Raw genomic sequence first — 21,461 nt, forward strand, 5'->3', positions numbered from 1 at the left:
ACATATAATTTTAATGATTAAAAAAAAAAAAAAAGGAGAGGAGGAGCGCTAGAGTAAAACCCTGCCCTCTGTTCAATATTCCGTTTCACTTGGAAATACGTCACAGCACTGGAGAAAAATCGTTTGCAACTTCCGGTTCACGGGGACTTTAAAAACGGTTTCTCTGGTCAAACTGACAAAAGAGAGCGCTCTGTCAAGGCAGGGCCGTAAAGACGCCGCTCCGCCCATCTCCAGCAGGGGGCGATCACCTCCGCATGCCATGCAGTGCTAGTGCGTGAGTAGCAAACAGACCTATGAAACGGACTCGATGCGTTTGATGTGAGCATATTAGCAAGTTGATTTATGTACTTCAGCTCATGTTAACCGTTTGATGAAGTCAGTGCATTATGTTGGTTGATATTTCTTGTTTAAGGAAGCTTTATAGTAATTGATTTGTGTTCATATATTCAAATGATGTCGCTTTTTGTTCATGAAAGTGTGTCTGCAACATATTCATTGTATCTGTTTAGTTAGAATAGACTATTGAATTGTGTTTCTGTTATGTTATTGGTTTATTTATATTATTGTATGATAGGTACTTTCCTGTTATCCGGACCCCACGTTCAGATCAAGGATAAATATGTTAATGTCAGAAATATATTTTATAAGAATAGCTTCTGCTTTCTTGGAATCACATTTTGCATTGCTTGACAATGCAGTTTTAACGCTATAGAAGCAAAATGGGCCTAAATGAGCCTTTCCAACATGTCTGAAAGTTATGCTAGACGAAGTTATTATGTCATTTTGTAGGACAACTCGGAAGTTAGCGCCGCATGGGTTCCCTTGATCAAAAAGCTATGCATTTTCCCCATTTGGAAAATCGCAAAAAATAAGATCTGACTATCAAGATAATCTTTACAAGTTAATCCAAAATGTATACATTTTGAAGCCTTTATAAAGTTTAAAAAATTAAAACCACAAGCAGACTTTATCAGACTTTATGCCTTCACGAGCTTCTCCTCCAGTCTATCCACAAGTTTCCGAGGGGCGCTTCTGTAAAAAATAAAGTGGGTGAAACTTCCGGTGAGGCGGTGTATTTTGTGTGTTAGTTAGCGAAGAGGCTAAGAAGACGCGAATACTTTTTGTGCGAAAAAACAAACAAAAATAACGAGTTTATTCGACTATTTCTTTCCTTCCTTGTAGGCCAGAACGAGACTTCCTTATAGATTTCCACGACGCATGCGCGAGAATTGCGATCTAAGCTGGTGTAAGCAGATCGCAAATCTCGCGCATGCGTCGTGGAAATCTAAGGAATTCTCGTTCTGGCCTACAAGGAAGAAAAGAAATAGTCGAATAAACTCGTTATTTTTGTTTGTTTGTTCGCACAAAAAGTATTCACGTCGCTTGATAAACATATAGTTGAGCCACGGTAGTCACTTGGGATATTTAAACATTTTCTTCATTGACTTTCTGGGCCGTCAAGAGGCAGTCCCTTAGGAGCCAATGTGGTAGTTATAGCTAGGCTACAGCTCTCAAATTGAATCAAAAATATCTTCATTTGTGTTCCGAAGACGAACGAAGGTCTTACGGGGTTGGTACAGCATGGGGGTGAGTAATTAATGACTTAATTTTCATTTTTGGGTGAACTAACCCTTTAAGCTTCGTATTTTTTAAGTTGTTTAAGTTTTATTAATAAAGGCATAGAACCAGTTTATTTGTAGTGCACTGACAATAGTTTTATATAATTAGTTTATTAATTAAATGAATAAAAAGACAAAATGACCTTGATATATGTTTGGTAATTGTACTTGAATGAATGTAAAATTAATTTGCAATATTTAAGATCAATATATTTGTTTTCCTTAATTTTAACTAACCCTAACTTTATTCTCATCTGAATTATAAATACATGATTTCTGTATAAAATAATTACCATTAAAACACATTTGATTTTCTTTTTTAATCAATGTAGAATCATACGCAGGACTGTTGGAAAGCTGTGATGACAATAAAATGATAGCTTATAAATATATCTCTGGTTGTTTCTGTTCCACAACATTTTGTATGTCATGTTTGGGGTGTGGGATGAAGAGAGGGATATTTTCAGTAATTATTTAATAAAACATTTAATTTATCTTCAGTGTGTAGTATTAGCCAATCAGGTGTCTTGACGCGAATCACGCGATTATGATTATGAAAAAACTAACGTTAGTCTAAAAAACTGCTAGTGATCATATAATGTTAGTCGATGTCATCAATATCAGCGCTAGCAATATAATTAGTTAGCTCATGGCAGAGTTTATCAGCCGAACACCAGACCGCAAATCTACCTTTGGTGTAAGGAAGAGACACGGTGTCTTACTGCGTCTTTTTCCTGCCGCCATGCAGGCTCAGATGGTAGCCTATATGATTATGATTTGCATGCCTATTATAAAGAGACACAAACCTTTTACTATCTTGTCATTTGAATAATATGCGCGCGATAGAGAGAGACAGCAAGACAGCGCTTGTGTTGTGTGAAGACGTGATAGTGTCACTCTCTCTCACTCCCAGCTCGTTTGCGCCCTGTCAAACGCATCAGTCATTCTACTCTACAACACTCACCGCGATCAAAAAAGGCTTTGGCGGGACAAAAAGCGGACGATCCGACAGATTTTAGAAGATTAAATACAACCCGAAAGAAACTAAAAAAACAGACCCGTCAAAATAGTCAGTGATACATTTGCGACCCATTAAAAATTAGGGTCGCAATGGGATTTCAAAAGGTCGCATATGCGACCATTTTGGTCGCAGTGTAGTTCCCTGAATAGATGCACACCTTTGAATGAGCGCGGATTTCTAGTTCATTTACTTGAAGTTCTGAGGTAATATCTTTGGTTTGACCCATCTGAGAAACTGAGAGGCGGCCAAAATCAGATTGTAAAATGGACTGAATTAAAGCTCTTTACGAACTTGACGTGAGATGCCGACTGACGTGTGCTTGCCTTGAATCACTGTCACATGCACAAGCTTAGAGCAATATTGTAAGTAACTAATACATTTTTAACTAGCAGAATAATAATGCATCACAATGCACATAGTTGACTGCTTGTTGTGAGAAATGTGTGATCTGTGTTAATGTACTTGTATACATGCTCTTAACTAATTGCCCCATTTGTGAGATTAATAAAGTTGATAAAAAAAAGTTTAGTAGTCTCACTTTTAGTTACGTCTTCACTATTATAATATTTCGAAGGGCAAAACATGAACTTTAACCATTGGCTTTACTTTTTCAATCAGCTGTCAATTTAGCGGCAGTAGCATAGCATTAGCACCTCAGCTCCACCCGCGTCCCGCCTCTTTGCCCATTTTAATTTATCCGGTAGTGACGAGAGGTGACGCACTGCCAAGATGGCGACGGTCGGCCCCGCCCACTTTAGGCCTCAAAATGAGTAGTATGAAGCTGCAGACTCGGAGACCTGCATCTACAGTCCCCCTGCACCCAGAGTCCCACATTCTCAGACCCCTCGTTTTTCGAGACAGCGCCTCCTATCAAATTGTATCGGATAAACATGTGAAGAACTTAAGCCAAAACGTGAGTAGGCTATCTTCAATTTTATTTAGAGAATCGTAGTAGCCTAGGCTACTCGTTTGATTAATAAAACTAATACGACAATTCACCATGACGTCACAACAATAATAGACGTTCTTCCGGGTGGCAAAAGCCGAAGCGTCCCTATAGCAACGCTAGTAAATTGCATGGAGGGAGACACACCGCCGGCAGAAGCCTAATCTACATTTCAACAGTTGATTCAAGAACAGACGTGGTGGAAATTCAGACATAGTTAACATGATCATTAAAGCTTAGATTCTTTGATCTAGAGATGTGCACTCCCATCGCACTAGACCGCGGCGCGGGACTAGATCTGATGGCCGAGTGCGGGCGGTAATGCACTCTAGTGTGCGGATTGCAGGAGAATAAAACGATTCGCGGGACTCCCGCAAACCAGAAATATCTATGAATAAAACAAATAAAAACTAATACATTTGTATTCATCTGTTGTAGAAAAGCAACAAGAAACACTAAAACAAAATAGAAATGACTTACATGGCAGAGTTTCATTTTATAACGTGACTGCAGCGATGAGCGATGTAGCCAATCACAGACATATGTGTTGATTTATTGAACGCATTGGCCAATCAGAAGCATTTACGATGAAGAAGCATTTACTCACCGCTCAAAAGAAAGTAACATAGAAAGTAATAGAAATAACTAAGTTAGTTGAGAATGTCAGTTATATAACGACCCACGTATTAAAATGGTTGGGTTTAAATCGGGCTCAGGCTCATAATTAGAAGACGACATGCACTTTTGACGACGTCCACTCGCTTTAACCTCCTCATCCACAGGTTCTGCTGGATAGATTTACTTTTTTCTGAAGGAAATCGATAAAAAAAACCTACACCTTTTGCTGTATATCTGGTGGCGCAACCCCAAACACAACATATTTTCACCATAGATTCAACTTTGATCAACAACAATGATTTTAACTGTGTAACTGTTCAGTTGCCGGCTGGATCTCTTCAGTTAGTCAATGGAAGCCGCTCGCGTTCTGCCACCCGGAAGTATCGCGGTGCCTATTGTTTACAAACATTCTGAAATGCCCTATTTAGCTCATCGATACAACATATGAAAAGTCCATTTAATATTTGTAAAGATGGTTTGTAAGATTTGAGCCGTTAATGTATGTTTTTTCGCCCTCTTCACCCCGAAAATATTTAGATAGCTTACGTTTACGTTAGCCTTTAACCTTGAACTTTTTGTAGAAATGTAATAAATGCTGCAGTTATTTTCACTGCCCATTTTGTGCCCCCATATATTTCAAACCCACAAAGCTGTCCAAAGTTCAAAAAAATCTCAAGGGACACTTCAACAGAGCAGTGCAATATAACTACCATTTGCAAACATCTTTTTCTTTCTTTTTTAAACATCATGAGACATGTGCTATCGGTCCTATGTTGTAGGCTATTTCACACCATACATTGATGGAGTTGCCCCTGCCGAATCCATCAACATATCATTTATGATTACGCAAAGCGACTTATAAATGAGTTTTTTTTTAATGCAATTGAAGACGAAAAGTAAAGTCAAGAACACAGTTTTTCTTCCTTTTTTCTTTACAGCAAGATGATGTTTAGGTGATCATTAAATAAAGTAGCCAACTACAGAATTGTTTATTATTGGTGTTTTGTCTATTCTGATTTGTTTTGCTTCGCATTCAAAACATCAAAAAACATATATTGTAATGTTAGCATGGTAATGTTAATTAGACTATTATAGGTTGAACTGAAAGAAAAATTGGAATTTTAATTAAAAAAATTAAAAAAAAAAAACATTGTAGCAATATAATATAGCCTATTTTTCTGAAGATAGTTCAATCTGTAATTGTATCCCTTCCATCAGTAACAATTAGTTTTTTTTTTTTTTGGCACATGTATTAAGCAGGGAACGCAAATATATATTGGATAATTTATTTGGAGACCATAATATTGCATCCTATTGTTTTTAATTGCATTTGGATAATCGTTCACTGTACTCTGTGTGCGGGTGTCATTCGATCTTTTGAACAGCAGGAGGCGCTGTGTTCGAAAAACGAGGGGTCTGAGAATGCGGGACTCTCGGTGGGGGACTGTAGATGCAGGCTCCGAGTCTGCAGCTTCATAATATTGGCTCAAAATCGCTCTTCAGAAACCTATGGGTGACGTCACGGACACTACGTCCATATTTTTTTACAGTCTATGGATGCTGCTAACGGCTGATGGATTACCCCTTTGTTTAGGGCGAGGGAACTGGAAATCATGCTAAAATGCTAACTCACTACCGTGTTTTGGCCTACAAAGTGACGTCATAACTTGACACCTTTGCTATTAGACCGGATATCAGACTTTGAGAGACATATCTAAACTTTTAGCAGTGACACAGCGAAACAAAGGTCTGTTTGAATAGAATATGTGAATATAAGTACATGAATATATAAAGTATATATTATCAAAAGATATAATAGACAAAAATATAATTTATAAATGGATTAATACAAGAATGATATGTTTAGGATTCATCATAAAACAACAATGATAATCATAAGCATATATTTTTTTCTTTTCTTACACACCAATGTTCCACCCACAGTTTTACATGTATGATTAGCACTTTTAATTTTTTTTTAGGAAGTGTATCTGAATATGTTACTTATTTTTATACCTTTCTGGTTTCACTAGATGTTTGTCTATTTCAGTGCACCATCATCTGCCTCCCCCATATGAGGAAACTTCCTCTTTTCTCTGTCAGATATTTCCTCATGTGTCAGTCCAGAGTGAGTCTCTCTTCTGTAAAGAGCTTCATGAGAGCCAGAACACACACCGACTGAAGTCACACACTCATGTCAGCGTCTGAAGCTTCATCCACACTCTTCTGCTGCCGTTGGGCTCTTCTGGAAACTGGACTTTAGAGAAATGATGCTGATCTTTGGACTGATGCTGCTGCAAACTGCTGCATGTGAGTCAACTTTATGATGCTGTTCAATATCAAGAATCTCTGAAATAAAACACTGTAATATTACATTAAGAGTGTTTCCAAAACAGCCTGCCGTGATAATATAGTCTAAGTTATAGTGTGTATTTGTGGAGGATTAACACAATGTGAGAGTGATTAATAGTTGCCATTGTACAAAAAAGTTTACTATTTTTTAAATGTATTCATTTATATAAAATCATATGGTGATGCATCAAATCATATTTATCCATTACATCTGATGTCACAAAGACATTATTTACACAGAAAGCTCACAGTTTAACTCTTTTTGTATTACGTACTAAACAAGTTAAACGTCAGTAATATGGTTAAATTCATTAATTCATGGGGAGAGTAATTCCAGATTTGATGAACTCAGAAGAACTGAGCTCAGATGTTTCAATGAGATCAGATCAAGAGTCTGATTCATTTAAGCTTATTTAGTTCTGTGAATGTATGTGTAATTTCCCATATGAAAAAAAGAAAAATCTGCATGGTTCATATATATAGCAACCGTATATCGTCCTTACTTGAACTGGCCAGAATTACCTTCTGTGTTTCCTGTAAGCACAATACATGTCCTATACAAAATCAGGCCGATTATGGCCCCTTTCATACTAAATAGCACACATACACAACATGTAGGGGGTTTTTGTGTAATATATGAATACTGTACAAAAGAGTTGTACATGACAAAAGTATGCAATGGTGTATGGCATTAGTAGAAAACACACGATATTCAGATAAACGTCATTTAAAGTTCTTATATTGAATCATATGCTAGTCAAATTAACGTCATATAGGATTTATACACATCTTGTGTCATTTTTAAAATGTGTTATATAAAGTGTGTCATACGGATTTCATGTTTAGATGACCAACATCACTCATATGAAGTTTGCACATTTGAAAATTGTACAGTGCAGAAGCTGGTTAGAGGATGTAGTGTCAAAATAGCTCGGACCTTAATTAGGACTGGTCATTTTCCTTCCGGATTTGAACAGTAAATTTGATATCGCAACACTTTCAAAAGTGTTTCCTCTTGCAACACTGACACAGTGTTACACTATGAACACTAAGAGTAAAATATGAACACCAACGCAGAGAACAACAACACTATTACAGAGCTGGGTGTAGTTTTGTAGCAAACACTGGCAGAGTTCAAATTCTACACTGTTCTGGTGTTTTAACGCTTTAAAAGAAAATGAAAAGTGTTACACCACCCTCGTGTCGAACACCTTTTTACAAAGAAAAATAACACTAAGGGAGTTTCCCGTTTTTCTTATTAGGGTTTTGCATTACCTAATTTAAAGAACTGTAAAATAAACTGACAAATCATTCAATCATTTTAAAGAGCCCCTATCATAGCATTTGAAATGTCCCTATTTTTGTTTTAGAAGTTCACAAAAACAGTTTAACATGCATGCATGGATAAAAAACACTTTATTTGTCTTATAATATGCATTTATTTTTAACTGATTTGCTCACCGACTCCCAAATGATTCGTAGAACGACTTATTTTTCCAATCCACTCCTTTGCGTGACGCTAATCGGCCGTGATTGGTCTGATGACAGACCCAGTCAGTTATTGTTTGTTAGCTTAACGCATAAACAGATTGATAAAGCACTGCAGTACTACAAGACGCTCTATTCTTTATGACAACTCCAATAACAGTGACAATCATTTCACATATTTACAAAAAAATTGACATTGGAGACCTAGAAGCTGCGCTGAGCGTAACTTACACACACACACACACACACTTATTGTGCGTTCCCTCCTCGCGCCCCGACGCTACAAAACCGTTCAAAAAGCAACAATTATTAATAATACTTACAGGTTGTGATTCGAAGGAGGAAGCTGATCCATATACACTGGGTAAGTAAGTTACTGAGCCCTCCTTCAGGAACAACCGCTTGCGAATCCACATTTGAATTAATTTATGTTTTTGAACTAACGTTATTCGTCAATAAAATGATGAAAACACAATCGGGCTATACTGTTGTGGTATCGTTGCAAATATGAACTCTAACCACCGATTCTTCACATGCTCGTCCCTGGTAAATGAAAACAAAGTGGCTGAACTATCTTTGCATTGTAGAACACAGCGTCTTCTCGGCATGATGCTATGATGAAGTATTTGACTTCAAGTTTACACTTCCGTCTGCTGCGCGGCCAGTATGTCTCTACGTCACGACGAACCAGCTAATGACTCGTTTCAAAAACAATTCATTTCATAAACTCAGAGTCGACTCTCACTTTTGAAAGACAATAAATTTATATACGGTGCACTTTTTAGATGTAAATCTTTGCAGGATGTTTTCATTCCCTTAGAGGTAAATTCCACACCATACCAGTCATTCATGATAGGGGCTCTTTAAATAAACACATCCCTCTATATTACTCTTTCAAAACAATCCAGAAAGTTAAATTGTAACCTTAGTCTGGGACCATAGTAGAATACTGTTCATTGAAAAGTAAAAAATAAAGGCAAAATGCAAACTGTGGTTTTAACAAACTATTTATTTTATTAACGAACAAGCCCCTTTACATCACAGATTAACCTTTAAAGGGATACTCCACTTTTTTTGGAATTACCCTTTTTTTTTAAATCCATTCATTCAATATCTGGTTCTGGCGGTACCACTTTTAGCATAGCTTAGCATACATCATTGAAGTGCACAAGACCATTAGCATTTCTCAAAAAAAAAAAAAAACATGACCAGTGTTTTGATATTTTATTTAAAACTTGACTCTTCTGTAGTTACATCATGCACTAACCGACGGAAAATGTAAAGTTGCGATTTTCTAGGCTGATATGTCTAGGAACTATACTCTCATTCTTGCGTAATAATCAAGAAACTGCCGTACCATTAGTGCAGCAGGCGCAATGAGCAATGACTACACAAACTTAGTCCTGGTCACGTTGGAAGCTGGGCTCTTCGTCATAACATTACGCCTGCTGCACTCATGGTACAGTATATTGTTTTATAATAGCAAGTTTATGGTGAAAAAAATTCAATCCTCTTAGACTTGGAGTCAAACAAGAAACTATTTTGGTTAGATTAAGACTTGAATTTACTGATTTCCAAGTAAATTAAAGGGTAACTAAACCCCTGGTCAGAGCTCACTCCACCCACTGGCAATATTCGAAAAAATGCTGAAAAAGTGGGCAGACCCGAGCGGAGATAGAGGGGACGAAATAGATGCTAAAACACTCTATCCTGATCGTTTTCAATACTTGTAATTCCAATTCCTGTCTCGCTACAGTGGTTTTGACGAAACAAGCTGGTTTTTATACTGCCAAGGGCGTAGCTCGTACCATCTCAAGATCTCAAGCTCTGTTTTTCACTCTCAAGTGACAAGTTTCACACACCCTCCCTTTTGCACCAAGTGAAACCGTGAAATGTGGTGCAAAAGTGAGTTGTGCATCTTTAAAGCCCGTGGGCGGAGCCTACATTAATATTCATGAGTTTCTTGGGCATCAAACTGCTCATTCTAGTTCACGCTCCTCCTTTCTCAGCAGGTTTAATGGATTATTTCAAAAAAGGTAATTATAGTTTCAGTGCAAACTTAAACTACAATTGTGTATCGTTTTGTTAAGCATAATGTTTTTATTAATTCGTCACAAATGATAACAATTAGTAAAAGCCACAGTTTTAAAGCTTCGCAAGGTGCAATTTACACGATGAGTTGAAGTTTGCTGTGCTTTATAGGCCTACACGAAGTGAATACCAGCAATCGTTCAGTCAGCGACGAATTAATAAACATTATGCTTAACGAAACGATTCACAATTGTAGTTTAAGTTCACGCTGAAACTGTATTTACCTTTTTTGAAATAATCCATTAAACCGGCTGAGAAAGGAGGAGCGTGAACAAGAATGAGCAGTTTGATGCCCGCGAAACTCATGAATATTAATGTAGGCCCCGCCCACGGCCTCTAAAGATGCACAACTCACTTTTGCACCACATTTCTCGATGCACTTGGAGCAAAAGGGAGAGCGCGCGAAACTTTTCACTTGAAAGCGAAAAACAGATCTTGAGATTCATCGCAGCAGATGTAATGTACTTGTGTTTGTGCTAGAATAAATATACAAGACATATGTGAGAAAATATTCTACAAGTGTGCAGCTCTCATTGGATGAATTCACAATCTGATTAGCAAAATTTCTCTGTGACTTCACATTTTTTGACGCAGGTGTGTAAATGCGTTTTGCACCACATTCACTGCAGTCACTGTAGCAAAAATGTGAGCGTACGTGTTTCTTAATTTGTGATTTGTAGAATATGATTTGTGCGCCTGCAATGGAGAATTTGAGAAGGTGTAACTGTTGTGTTGTGTTTGTGGAAGATTAAAAAAGTCCACAAGTTTGCAACTCTTAAACATTTCTCTCTGTGTCTTCAAATCTACTGTTACACGTGTGGTTATTCTCTACAACTACACGTTCCACTGTCACGGGTGTTCAGTAGTTTTGCACCGACAATATCTTCATATTATGATCCTATGTTTTTACATTGTGAAAATATATATGGCTTTTGTATGTAGAACATACAGTATATGACATATATGATTAAAAATACATTAATATAATGCAATTTATATATATGGATTTTGCAGCATATACTGTATGTCCCTTACAATATTCTGTTGGAACAAACCTTTTTCATGGTTGTGTGTGTGTGTGTGTGTGTGTGTGTGTGTGTGTGTGTGTGTGTGTGTTGTTCTTCAGGTGTGGAGTTTACCTGCAGGTTTAATCAGCCGGATCCCTGTTACGCTGCTCTGGGACACAAACTCAATCTGCAGATGCTGGATAATAGAACTTATAAACTGCAGATAATAAAGAGAATAAACAACCAAAATGATACATTTTGTAAAGTAAAGAATGACGCTAAAAGTGAGAAAGAATGTGATCTTTTTAATAACAGACCTGAAGTGACATTCATTAATGGGACTCTGATGATAAACCGTGTGATCAGAGCAGATTCAGGGAATTACACTTTAAAACTCGAACGCTCAGAGGGCACAGAAACACGTGCAGATCTTCAAGTGAAAGTTGAAGGTACAGTAACTCTCGTCAGACTCATCACAATCTCATGATCTCCAATGATCTCACTCTCATGCAGACGAATCAGTGCAATCTCTGTGAAGGTTTTTGTTATTATTATTATTTAGTCAAAAGGATCTGAACTTTCCGTGTACTAAGACTTATTTTCAGAATTGAAAAGTTGCTTACTGTATATTGCCTACTGTTACAAAGTAGTGGGTAAAAGCAGATTCAAAGTTTAACAGTAATTTGCTACAGTACATTGCTGTCACATGACTAACCTATGCTGCATGTTTAATTCAGTGATGTTCAGCTATTATTGCAGCAATAAGTGTGTTTAAAATTGACTTGTGACTGTACTGTCATGTGTCCCGCCCTCCAGCTCCTATTGGCTCAGTGGAAGTGTCACTCACCTGCTCCTCCAGTGGGGGGAAGTCCATGTCCTGCTCATCTGACGGGGATTCGCTCGTCTACAGCTGGACTCTGAATGGAGATCCACTGACGAATGCAAACACCAGCATTCATCTGAATGAGACGACTGAAGGAGTCGTCATCTGTAATGTGAAGAACCACGTCAGTCAACAACAGAAGAACATTGGTCTAGACTGTCCTGGTGAGCTTTTCATTCATAAATCTCCATGTATTCACTGAATTTCGCACGTAAGATCAAACCGGTGTGATATTTTATAGTCTATTGTGTGATCTTGGCTGGTCCCTGGAGCGTACGAAACGATTTCACGTTACAGTGGCACAAACTAACATGCAGGCGCATATAGCTCACCTAACGCATTCGTTATAAAGGTGTTTAAATGACATAACACTTTCACTTGCATATATTTGACAATCGGAATATAAAATATGATATTATAAATATATATAAATATTATAAATATTTCATGCCATAGCTGACAAATTAGTTAATATTTTTAATTAAAAGTCGAAATAAAAGCAGATTGTTAGTCATTCAGTGGCTGCGGTGTGTCACGTGACAAACAATGACGCGTCACCATGGAAACAAAGTGATAAGTTCTAAACAATAGGTGCGTTCCATTCGCCAGGGTCCCTACGCAGTGTTCACTGCTCCCTACTCCCTGAACACGGTATATCAGTTGAAGTGGACTTCACTGACTTCCTGTGAAGTGATGTATCGATGTTCCCTTATTCCCTATGCCGTTTGCAGTGCCCTTCGTACTGAACATGTTCGTTCCCTTCGAACTGGAATCTCACATAAGATGGCGAAATACCCTGTGAAGTCCACTTCGCAGTCCACTTACGGTCGAATGGAACGCACCTTACGATCTCCTTTAATGATTACAAATTTACATCAACGTACATGTAAAAAATTTACATGTACGTTACCTTCATATTTTAAGTACAGTAAGCTACCGTTTTTATTTTACTTTCAGGTGCAATACATTTGCATTTAATCATTATTTAAGTTTTTTTATTTACCTGTCAGCAGAACAGTGCAGTTTTTAATGTTCAATCTGTGCTTTTATAATGTTTAAAGTGGCAGACAATAATAAATATTCTTATTAGATATCAAACTGCCTCATTTTTGAGCTGTGCATAACCGTAGCTGAATAGTTAGGCCTATTACGCTACTGTATTTTCACATTGGTCATTATGGTGAGGGGTTAGGGTTAGGGTTACTTTGGTTACTTGGAGAGCCAAATATTTTCTGAGGTGGTACTTGGTGTAAAAAGTTTGAGAACCACAACAGCAACAGCAACAAGAGTAATGCAGAGGTGTGAATCTCACAAAGCCTGTCTAGAACATGGCTTACCACATTTCACCCCAAAATCAAAAGAAATTATATTTTGTATGAAGAATGTATTTTGTACGAGGACTTTTTGTTTCACATACTTTTTTTTGTGTCATTGTGACAAGAAGTAAAACACTCCCTAAATCTGCTTTATTGTAATGTTCCATAATTTTATAAATGAATTGTAAACAATTATTCACAATGATCATTTTGATTTGATTATTATCACTCCAATTGCATATTTTTACATAAGTGTAAAGGGATGGTTTTATTGAGCATCGTTTAAAAATGGATAAATACTACCATTCTATATGTTTCAATTTCATAATATATCGTATTTATATATATATATATATATATATATATATATGTTAATGAGACTTTTTTTTTTTTTTTGCATTTTCCTCATTAGAGGTGAGTTTTGGGGTGTAAATGTCTATATGAAATTGGTTCAGTGCCCCTAAAAGGCACTGAGATTCAGACGCATTGATTCGCTCAACTGAGCAATGTTTCTTCGAAATGATGAGCATTAATTTGTGTTGACGTGTTTTAGTTAATTGGTTGATAGAGAATGCAGGTGATTCTGCAGTGATGTTTTATTACAGGAACAACTACTGTAGCGGTGACCTCTCGTTTGACCTCTACACTTGCCAGTAACACACAGACAACAGGACATGTTACAAGTTCGTTTCCAACTGGTACGACTCTCACCCACAATCAAATCTCTGGAGTATTTTATCTATCGATGAGTGAGTGTGTTGAACTACTGCATACTGCAAATTACAAATAAACCTGATAATAATAATAATAAAGGCAGTGAGAGCAAATTTTCCCTTACTTTTAGTTGTTAAAGTTCTTAAATTCTTGTTGCTGTTGCAGTTGATTTGAATGAACTTTTAGAAGCGGGTTTGGAGTTTGGTTAATGACCTTGTGCTGCTTCTTTCCATAGCAATACAATTGTTTATGATCATTTTGGGCTGTGTTGCGCTGGTGCTGATTCTGCTGTTCATCACTGTATGTCACTTTTACAAGAGGAAACAGGTCAAGTCAACACCAGGTCAGTTTGAATCTAATATAAATTGCTGATGTTAAAGTAAATGTAATCCTGTAGCATGCAAGCAGCAATTACAGAGACAGGAGATTTGTGGCATGCATGTTATATATATATGGAATGTTCAATATATATATAGATTTGGAAAGACAAAGGGTCCAAAGACAAGAAGTAGAAACATCACAGTTGTGGTTAAGATGATCCGAGCCAGTTTTGGTGGAGATTTGACAAACCTTGCCATGTTGAGTCATGAAAAACAATAGGCAAATTGGTTCAAAATGGCAGAAAGGCCTCATGAATGTATAGAAAGAAAAATCTTGACTTTAAACCTGATTATTTGACTTAATTAAGATTTTTGATCATTAATTGTACTCGCAGATGAGCATGATAAAAGTCATTGGGCCTTATTCATGAAGCACAATTATTTTTGTAAATCGTTCATAAAACCTTTCTGACGTACAGTAACTGTTTGTATTTATGAAAGCGTATTTTCACAATGTAAGATGGTATGAAAAAAATGTTCGCCATCTTTCAACATATAAAACTTATATATACATATATTGTATGCAAGCCGTTTAACTATAAAATCTGAATTTTATGAAGCATTTATGAATCCAGAGGAGAGTTTATAGGAGGGTACTTTTTGCATCTCTGAATTTACTTTTACATTTAAAATATACATTTACAGAAATTTTATTAATAAGGTCCAATAAATCACCAGGTGGAGAAGATTCTGTCTTCTCCTTTCTGTTGATCTGATGTCGCATGATCTGAGAATTATGTGTTATAGAGGCTAGTTTTGAAGCTAATAATTCGTTAATGATTGAAATAACAGATTGGAGTCTATATGAGGCTAATCTTAGTTTTTCCCATCAGCCCCTGCTGGAGATACGGAGCTGGTTTATGCTCAGATCTCTCATGAGAAACACAACAAAAAGAGGGGAAAGAATAAATCCGGTATGAACGAAAAAACACTACATCATTTACAAACAAACACAACACAAGATTCTTTAAACATGTGTTTTTTTATTAGTGATGCTACAGCGACTGCCTGAAGATATTTCACCCAAATGAAAGTTTTGTCATTACATTTTCCATTTTTGGAAAGTAGTATTTGTGTTCCTACACTCTCAGAAAAAAAAGGTACAAAAGCTGTCACTGGGGCTGTACCTTTTCAAAAGGTAAAGTTTTGTCCATTTTACGTGCTAATATGTACATTTTAGGTGTTATTATGTACATTTTATGTCCTAGTATGTTTATTTTAGGTCCTAATATGTACATTTTAGGTCCTACTTTGTATATTTTAAGTGCTAATATGTACATTTTAAGTGTTAATATGTACATTTCAGGAGCTAAGTACATTTTAGGTGCTAAAAAGTACATTTTAGTTGTTAATATGTACAATTTATGTCCTAGTATGTTCATTTTAGGTCCTAATATGTTCATTTTAGGTCCTAATATGTAAATTTTAGGTCCTAATATGTATATTTTAAGTGCTAATATGTACATTTTAAGTGTTAATATGTACATTTCAGGAGCTAAGTACATTTTAGGTGCTAATATATATACATTTTAGGTGCTTAAATGTACCACTAAGGTACCAATATGCAGCCTTGGGGTACAAAAGTTTACCTTTTAAAAAGGTACAGCCCCAGTGACAGCTTTTGTACCTTTTTTTTCTGAGAGTGTACTATGGAAGTCGATACCGTCAACTGTTTGGTTACCAACATTCTTTGAAATGTCATCTTTTGTGTTCAACAGATGAAAGAAACTCATACATGTTTGTAATAATTTGAGGTTGATTAAGTAATGACAAAAATGTAATGTTTGGGGTGAACTATCGCTTTAAGGTCATATACATTCACTTTCACTCAATGTAAAGTCTAGTTGATTTGTATTGCAGATTGCTTTACACGGACGCTTATAATCGGATTGGCGGCTCGATTGAACTACAAAACGATCCGATTGAGCTCAATCCGAATTAATTTTCGGTTTAGGGATTTAGCTCAATCGGATGTCAGTGGTTCAGAGTAATAACACCAGCAATAGAAGCAAAGGTTTAGATTTCCATTTAAAGAGGATGACTCTCACACAAATGAGTAAATAAGTGAATTATTCTGTAGAGTAGTGAGTCCTTAATTTTTTTTTTGTGTGGATCTATGATTTTGTTTGCTACACTCTCAGTAAAAGAGTTTCACTACTGGAAAGTATTTGTGGGTTTCTAGCTGTGGTAATGTTGCTATTGTTTCCAGGAGTCTAACAGTCTTGTCCTGTCATCATTTTCCTCTCCTGTCTGCAGAATCTCTCCCAGCCGCTGATGTTGAACATGCTGCGGTCGGGCCGCAGACGAAGAGGAAGGAGTTAAAAGAGGAAGAGGTTCAATACGGAGAGGTGACGTTCACTCCGAACCAGTCAAACGCTCACCGGGTGCCTAAGGAGGAGTGTTTGTACGCTCAGGTACAGAGACCCTAGTTTCACAACCAAACGTGTGTGAATGAAGTCCTTGTTCACTTTGGAAGTTTTGTAGTTTATACAAAAGCATATTCATGGAGTATCGGGAGAAACGTTTTTGTAATTTTTTTTTTTTGTTTGACATGTTGATGATGGGATTGTGTGTTTATTGTGTGGTGTTATGGACTATCCTAGCTAACAAAAACATGTTCTTAGAATGTTTATTAAGTTACACAAAAGTTATTTCTTAATGTACTCTGGTCTTTTTTTTTTTTTTTCACTGCATTTCGTGGTTATGCAAACGTTAAAGGAATGTTCAATTTCATTATTGGTAACATTAAAATGTTACTTCTCGAAACATAAAAAAAAAAACATAAAAAAGTTGCATAGAAAAGAAAAATTTTTATGCTAACATTTAAAGTCACTGGATAAACATTTGTTCATAACTTTAAGAGAGCCTTGCCAGAATGTTACGTTTCATGTTAGCTGGACTAGTTCGTTTCTGGGTAAAACTGTAAGATATCGAGTTCACCAAGCTGAAGGAAAAAAAGAGGAAACCAAATATGTGTGATTTTTTCCATCAAACTAGCACTTCTGTTTTTAGCGCTTCGTGAAGTGTGCTGTCTGCCGTTATCACAAGAGGAAACTTTAAATGAAAGCAAACTTTTCATCACGAGTCTCGAGGAGGGTATCTGATGTGGTCAATTACTGAAAAGTCATGAAAATAAATATATTTAAACATATCAAAGCAACTAAAACTAGATTTCTAGCAGATATTAGTTAGTTATGAGAATTTAACTTTAATGCATCTGCAAATAAGTTTTATTTATTATGGTACATGTTACTTCAAAATGCTGAATTTGAATTTGAAATGTTTATTTCGAACATGAAAAAGAAAGTGTATAAAAATATAAAACTATGTTTAAAAAGAAATGTTTACAGAAAAGTATTGCTGTAATAATTTCTTAAAATACACAGAGCAAAGAAGTCTAAAAGTTTGTTCACACTGACTGGGTTAAATGGCTTAAAGTTACTGAAGTCATGTACTGTTGTTGGTTAGTAGACTCGGTTAGTTTCTACCAGAAAAAAACTTTATTAAATTGCTTTGGATAAAAGGCAGAAATGTAAATGCACTCAACTCAGGTTTCATTGATCATTTATTAAATGTAATCCATTTATATTATTTCCCAGATCTTCATGTAAACTTGGACATATAGTATATCAAATTTTATTTGCATGCATACAGTAGAGTGAGACATATAGCAAATCGCAAAACTTGTATAAATGTAACTATTATTACCTTTTTATGAGATTATTAGGAATGAAGATAATGCAGATTTGAACATTATGTTTTTTTTGTAAAGGTGCTTTGCTTTGAAATCATGTGTATTGAGAAAAGATAATATAAATAGAAAAAAAATCACAATGTAAAATGATTGATATTTATGCCGTCAGTGTGAACGACTCTAATTAGATCCACTTGCGCTTTTATTCATACTGGTTGAGGGCATCATTTGTCGTGACTGTATGTAAAGGCCATTGCACACTGAGTTCAAAATTCGCATCTGAAATTTTCGCACGTTAAAAAAAACTGCGACCTCACGTTATGTCAATCACGCTTTTTTCGCAACCACAGCCAGCATTTTGAGAGGTTTTTTGACAATTCAGAGCTCGTTCCGCACTTTCGGTTTTCAATTCGATCAAGTGTTTATGTTCCCTCAATCGGATTAGAAAAGGAATAAACCTTCCCTTCCAATCAGATCGAAATTTCGGATCGATTAAGGTGTGATTGAGCAGCCAATTCGAAAACTAATGTATTATTTGGGAACAATATGTAACCTGTAGGTTAGGTTGCCTCTCACTTACCTCTCGGCCGTCGTGCGCGGTTAGGAGCTCAACCTCTGTCTCGCATGCACGCTCGCTCTAGATAAGATTACAGGATATTTTAATTAATTTGCAGTAAAACTAGTGGATCGCGAGTGCCTCAACAGATAAACTCATCTTTCAGGCTTGACACATCAGCGTGAGAAATCAGGAGTGTGGCGTGAGAGCATTGCGTGAATGGTTGAGAGTTGGCAGCCCTGATTTCAGGATTGGATGGATCCAATATTTTAGACTAGAGCCCGACCGATAAAGGATTTTGAAGGCCGATACCGATACAAATATTTTGGTGTTTTACAATCCGATATTCCGATATATCGGCCGATATTTTTTTTTATTAAATATTGTTGGATTTCACACACGTGTGTAAAAGAAAAGCTAACTTTTCTGCACAAGATACGTTTGATACTTTTTCTCTATGTCTAAATGTTCACTCCTCGCAAGTATAACTTCCATTTTACAATGCAGGGACTGTAACTAGAGATATGCTAGTTAAAAAAACAGTAATCATTACTTTATTTAGGCAGAAAAAGTTCTCTGTGGTTTCCAAGCTCATTAATGTTAACGTTAGCAGTCTTACACTGATAGTGGCATTAGCTAGCTTTGTGGTTAGCTAGTCTATGATGAGCCATAATTTAGCAATAGATAACATCAAACTGCAAATTGTAAAACATACATTTTCAATATAACAGGCCAAGGAGAGATGATTAAAGCGTGTTTCGTCCGTTTTTATTTTTATTTTTGAAATATTCATTTATCGGCCATTTATTCTGCCGATACCGATATTAAGGAAAATGCCTAATATCGGCCGGCCGATATATCGGTCTGGCTCTATTTTAGAGGGCAACAAAATCATCCTCACTGCTTGACGAATCCATTTAGTATTTTTGTGCGTTTTTTCCGCAAAGGTTCAATAAATACGCATCAGACAGTGTGGAAGGTTTCTATGCGTGACGAATTTTCCGGCTGCCGAACACGAAAAAACGCATACGAAAAGTTCGGACTCAGTGTGCAATGGCCTTAAGAGTTGTGTCGTGTTCGGTCAGTTCCTTCAGCTTGAGTTTGGTTTATAGATGTTAGGTTGGTTAAGCAATGGTTTTTAGCCGAACGCTGTCATTACCGCTTTATTTTGATCAGTTTTTATAACTGTGATGAGTTGAGAAGGGCTTAAGAGAGCCGGTGGTGTAAATTTCTTAAATGTGGTTTCCTGATCATATCATGTGATTTCCTGCATCTGATAAGAAACTTCTCATCCCTTCTCAGCACAAACAGTTCTGTTGTGTGCTTGCAACACAGTGTATGCATCAATTTTGAGACATTTCATATATATATCTATATATATATATGCATGAAATGACCAATAGCTGTGGGATCCTGCATGATCCTGCATATCCATATATATGTATATGTCATAGCTGTCAACCCTCCCGTTTTTTCCGGGTTTCTCACATATTTTATCTCTGTTCCCGCTGTCTTCCCGTTTTAGTATTTTCCCGTAAAATACCGGAGACACACTGGCTGCATGCGTCTCAGGTGCGTGGCGTGACCGTTTTTATTTTTATTTCAGCTCCCATGTTAACCGATTAGAGCTTGCACACTGCCTGCGTGACACTCGCAAACGCGTGCATGCTAGAAATAGAACCAGAGATGCCTATTTTTAACGCGACACGCAAGCGTGTTGGAAGCGTTTCCAGGCAAAAACAAAAAAAAAATGATGTTATTATTTTTGCCTATATATATTTTCATGTCATTTTTTTAAACAATCGAGTCCTGGTGTCCACTACAGAGGTCATAGCATAACATAGGAATAAAATATCTTTTTTTTTTTTTCATTTGTTTCTTATGCTCTTAATAATGTAAAAAAAATCCCTTATTTTGCCGATGGATTCCGGGAAATCTCCCTTTTTTTTTATTGTTCAATGTTGACAGCTATGGTATATGTATATGAATATGCAGGATCCCACAGCTAGGTAATTTAATTTTCCACAAGTTTTCAGGTTGTTTGATTCTAAATATAAATATTAAATATAAAAATTTTTAAAAAGTTTGCTTGGTTGCATATGAATGATTTAAATGATTGTTACTGTAAAACTCTCTAATAAGTCTTATCATTCTACACATGCCGTTAAAACGAGTAATGTCCGTGAGATGGAGTGATTTGGGTTAAAGAGATGGAGATGTTGCATCTTCATTTTACACTTTACAACTTCCACACGGCTAATGATTAACATGCATGTGAACCCGATGAGCATATCATCCGGCTGTTACTGCATGGCTTAAACAGAGAAAAAGAGAAAGGGAATATACGTTTGATTCTCTCTGTTTCATTCTCCTGTTTTCTGTGTTTTCACTCATCCAGATACATATTGTAAATAGCACATTAGTTGACTTCATGTGTAAAACGTTTTGTTCCTCAATAAAGATATTAAAGTGTGAAACAAGATAGTTATCTCTTTATTTGGTGAATAAGACGCTACAGTAATAGGAAAGGGAATTTTATTTATTTAGCACATTTCATACACTGTCCATTCAAAAGGAGTTAAAATAATCACAAAATAAAAGCAAGATTAAAGATCTCATGTAAACGATGACCCTGTCCTCCTGTCATCATTTTACATCATCCACACATGAATGACTATTTCTTCAGATAATTTATCAAATTAAAAGCTCTGGACCCCATTGACTCTCATTGCATAAGCAAAAACGAAAGTTCGAAATATCAAATGTGTGTTCAACA

At 36.4% G+C, this 21,461-nt stretch overlaps 1 protein-coding gene across 3 annotated transcripts in view; it reads left to right on the forward strand.

Annotated features, from left to right (window-relative positions):
* The window catches only part of LOC120473215 (uncharacterized), a 39,681-nt gene extending 18,516 nt beyond the window's left edge, over positions 1-21,165 (forward strand). The window contains exons 7-10 of one of the 3 annotated variants that reach the window (XM_089135060.1): positions 13,947-14,090; positions 14,291-14,398; positions 15,269-15,349; positions 16,692-21,165. In XM_089135060.1, coding sequence (XP_088991186.1) covers positions 13,947-14,090; positions 14,291-14,398; positions 15,269-15,349; positions 16,692-16,864 — 506 coding nt within the window. In that variant the 3' untranslated portion in view covers positions 16,865-21,165. The remainder of the gene's footprint in view (positions 1-13,946; positions 14,091-14,290; positions 14,399-15,268; positions 15,350-16,691) is intronic. The other 2 variants (XM_089135061.1, XM_089135062.1) reach the window with 2 other exon arrangements.
* The last annotated feature ends 296 nt before the right edge of the window (positions 21,166-21,461 follow it).

This window comes from Pimephales promelas, chromosome 9, assembly GCF_988280905.1.
Source record: "Pimephales promelas chromosome 9, fPimPro1.hap1.1, whole genome shotgun sequence".
Lineage (NCBI taxonomy): Eukaryota > Metazoa > Chordata > Actinopteri > Cypriniformes > Leuciscidae > Pimephales > Pimephales promelas.